The sequence below is a fragment of the Etheostoma cragini genome, chromosome 1 (genome assembly GCF_013103735.1).
Source record: "Etheostoma cragini isolate CJK2018 chromosome 1, CSU_Ecrag_1.0, whole genome shotgun sequence".
Taxonomy (NCBI): domain Eukaryota; kingdom Metazoa; phylum Chordata; class Actinopteri; order Perciformes; family Percidae; genus Etheostoma; species Etheostoma cragini.
Window position 1 is genome coordinate 4,533,415 of NC_048407.1, and position 4,012 is coordinate 4,537,426.

Here is a 4,012-nt window from a genome sequence, read left to right on the forward strand (position 1 = left end):
TCGTTGTGGAGAACCATCAATTGTATTCTTAATAAAAAACATTCGAAAAAACATTTACCAAATGAATTTAAGATTGACTATTGTTTCGGATCCACAGGAAATTGCAAAAAGATTTAATACCTTTTTTTCTGATGTAGGTCCAACATTAGCCTCTAAAATTCCATCTTGTCATTTAGGACCATAAGAATACATGAATCTCCCAACAACTGAGGATTTAAATTTTACATCCGTTACCGAGGATGAGATTAGAGATATAATTGTCAATTTAAAGGACTGTTCACAAGGACATGATATGATTGATAGTAAAATAAAAGCAATTTACCCTGACATCATTAAACCATTACTTTATATTTTTAATCTTTCACTGGTTCAAGGAATTGTGCCAGTAGAGTTGAAAATAGCAAAAATTACACCAGTTTATAAAGAAGATGACCCTGCAATTTTTAACAAATATAGACCAATTTCTGTGTTACCAGCCCTGTCCAAGGTTTTAGAAAAACTTGTTTACACAAGATTAATCCAACATCTGGACAAAAATAATACTTTATATGCTCACCAGTATGGTTTTAGGAAACACTCTACTTGCATGGCACTTGTCCATTTTTTGACTGAAATATATAAAGCAAAAGATAGGAAAGAAAATGCTGTAGGTATTTTTCTGGATCTTTCAAAAGCATTTGATACCGTTAATCATTTAATTCTATTAAAAAAACTCTCACATTATGGTATACGTAACAAGTCATTACTCTGGTTCACCAGTTATCTTTCAGACCGGTCTCAAAGTGTCAGCTATAACGGGACAGCTTCCCCCCCCCCCCCTTTCCCTTCAGTGTGGCTTACCACAGGGTTCCATCTTGGGTCCCCTGTTATTTTTATTATATGTTAATGACCTTCCTAATGTCTCAGATAAACTTTCAAATTTTTATTTGCAGATGATACAAGTGTGTTTTACTCTCATAAAAGCCCTGAAATTTTAATAAAAGTAGTTAATGAAGAACTGGACAAGTTATCTACTTGGTTCAAGTCTAACAAATTGTCTCTCAATATAAAAAAAACAAGTTATATGTTTTTCGGTATTAAGTCAGATACAATTAAATCTTCAATGAAAATTCAAATTGATGATATCTCCATTAAAAATATTAAAACTGCTCGTTTCCTTGGCATTATATTAGATGACTCTTTATCCTGGAAACCTCACATTAGTGCCACAAGTACAAAATTAGCTAAAGTGGTCGGTGTACTAGGAAAAACTCGGCACTTGATTAACAGACAAGTTGCGATTATGTTGTATTACTCAATGTTGTATCCTTATATCAATTATTGCAATGTTGCTTGAGCTAGTACCCACCCAACTAAACTGGAATCTATCTTCAGACTTCAGAAGCGAGCCTTAAGAATAATATTTTGTGTAAATCGTTGGCACCCCTCTGAATCACTGTTTTCTCATGCAAGTATTCTTACTGTATATCAAGTGAATCAACTCCAAATTGCTTTATTTGTTTATAGCTCTATAAAAAAGTTATTTCCCCACCACCTTTGTAATATTTTTATTTTTAATAATGAATTTCATTAGTATCCAACTCGTAGTAGTTTTCTTATTAGGCCTCCCTACTCTCGCACGACTCAAACCCAGTTTAGTGTGTTGCATAGAGGGTCAAAGATATGGAACAGTCTCCCCACTTCACTCACTGAGCTTTCTAAAGAACTTTTTAAACCGAGAGTCAAATTGTTGCTCCTAAGTTCTCTGAATTTTCCATTTGGGTTTATGCTCTAAATCTATTTTTAAGTTGTTTCATACAAATTAAATGTGTTTGTTTGTTTGATTTTTTTTAATTTTTTTTAATTTTTTATTGTTTGTTTGGTTTAGTTTAGTTTTTACATAATAACATAAATTGTTTTTTAAATTGTTAAATGATTGTTTTTATGGTGATTGCCACTTATTAAGCCCCTTGGAGGGTTTTTCGGCAATCATCAGTCACATCTTTTTGTGTAATATATAATACTGTCTTAATGTTTTTGTAGTGAAAATAAAATAATCAATCAATCAATGTCTGTGGTCAACTGTGGTGAGAAGAATCAAGCCCCTTCTGAGCAGCAGTGTTGAGGAATCTTTTTTGACTTGCTGACACAGTAGGGGGGGGCTGTCCTCTACCTTATCTGTGACTGTCTCCATCTGGGACTGCCACCTTTTGGGGAGTCATAGCAAGACTAGTTTTGTCCTATAAAATGATGAACATTTGGATATAAATGTAGCTTTACACTTTGTGTCACAGATGTTAAAGCATTAGTTTCTGACTACTTTATATGTCTGTTAAATTCAAGCCATTGCCAAATGAATTGAGACAAAGCTTATTATATTAAGCCCATCAGCTCCACAAAACTAATAATAATGTATACTTTATTAATCCAACAAGGGGAAATTACAATTTACACTCTGTTGTTATTACACACAGAGGCCTGAAGTACACACACATGCTCAGTACCTATACATGTACTAAGGCATGAGAGATGTCAGAGTGTGGGGGGGGGCTGCCTATGGAAAGGCGCCCCAAGCAGTTGGTGGTTCGGTGAGTTGCTCAATAGCGCCTTGGCAGTGTCCAGGAGGTGAACTGGCACATCTCCAGCTGCCAGTCTACCACCCTGCTTTGTATGTGGACTTGAACCAGCAACCCCCCCCAACCCAACTCCCATACGGACTGACCTACTGCCACCCCCAATTATCTCTGTATTTTTCAGCATGGCTATTTTACTAAATGGTGTAGTACGGCAACTCTTGAGTGATGCTTTTTAGGTCACCACTAAGAAAAGGAAACAGCAGCGTTTTGCTTAGGAGATGAAGAGGACCGATGCAACAGGTGAAGGCATAGCTGAAAACCCGAAGAAGTGCCTACGAAATGATTCAGTCAGTGATTGTGCTTCTAAGAGAAGACCTCAATGAGCAGGAGGACTAAAATCCCCAAAAGAAAGTGACCAACGGGCCGACCGCGTTTCTGTTGCATAAAAATAACGATATAATTACCCCTTAGAAGAGTCCATAGTGTTGAATTTCTTTAATCTTCCTTGTCCCTCTTGTCTGCGTGGAGTAGGAGTGGGGGTGGTGCACAATCACGGAAGGCTAGCATCAAGCAAATGCTCCAACAGTGTTTTTGTCACTGCTTAGAATTCTTCATTGGGGCGACACAAACGTCGCACTATAGCTTTATTATACATCTCAGAAAGCCCCATTGCAAAGCCAGCAGGGGGTAAATGTAATGTACATGGACCTCTACATGCAACTTCTATAAATATTGTTGTGTACAATGCCAACTAATGCACCGTGCCCAAGCTATATGTCTTTTTCAAAGCAGAGATTTGGACTTTTTTTTTTTTTTTTTTTTTTAAGGTACACATGAAATGAATATTGACTGGATTCTGTACTGTCAGGGTCATGCATGCTGGCTTACTACCCATGGTAATAAAGTCATTGGGGTTAAAATGTTCTCATGTGGGCATATACTGTAACACTGGTGACCTGGGTGTTACTAAAGTGTGCGGACTTGAAGCACAAACATTTTTGATCATACTGCCGACTTCTGGAAAGAAGAATTTAATGAACGTTCAATTGAGAGTTGGAGTTGGAGGCAGAAATATGATGAAATCAATAAACATGTTTTTTTTGTTGAAAATCAGCAGATTAAAAGTGAATTTAAAATTTTTGAGGAAGCAGTTTAAAAAAAAGAATTTCCATTCTGCAAACAATGGCATTTCTGTGTCACACTTCAAATGTAACTCCCTCCCAGTCACCTCTTGAAAAATGGGTTGTTCTCAAAGCAGAACTTACTTAGGAAATCCCCATTGCGTCACAAAGGCTTTAAGTACTCCAACACTGCAGCAACTATCAAAGAAAAGACACTGACAACAGGACTCTTGTTGACTGGACACAAAGACACCATGGCGGAGCAGATCATGTTTACTCAGGATAACCGGGACCGGATCCACGCTGTGGAGAACTCATTTGGGCCGAAGGGGAAGC

The 4,012-nt window shown here is 37.1% G+C and overlaps 1 protein-coding gene across 2 annotated transcripts in view; it reads left to right on the forward strand.

Moving 5' to 3' along the window:
• The first annotated feature begins 3,801 nt into the window (after positions 1-3,801).
• Positions 3,802-4,012, forward strand: part of plekhf1 (pleckstrin homology domain containing, family F (with FYVE domain) member 1) — a 1,855-nt gene continuing 1,644 nt past the window's right edge. For both annotated transcript variants that reach the window (XM_034868040.1, XM_034868034.1), the window contains exon 1: positions 3,802-3,942. In XM_034868040.1, the coding sequence (XP_034723931.1) occupies positions 3,931-3,942 (12 nt within the window). In that variant the 5' untranslated portion in view covers positions 3,802-3,930. The remainder of the gene's footprint in view (positions 3,943-4,012) is intronic.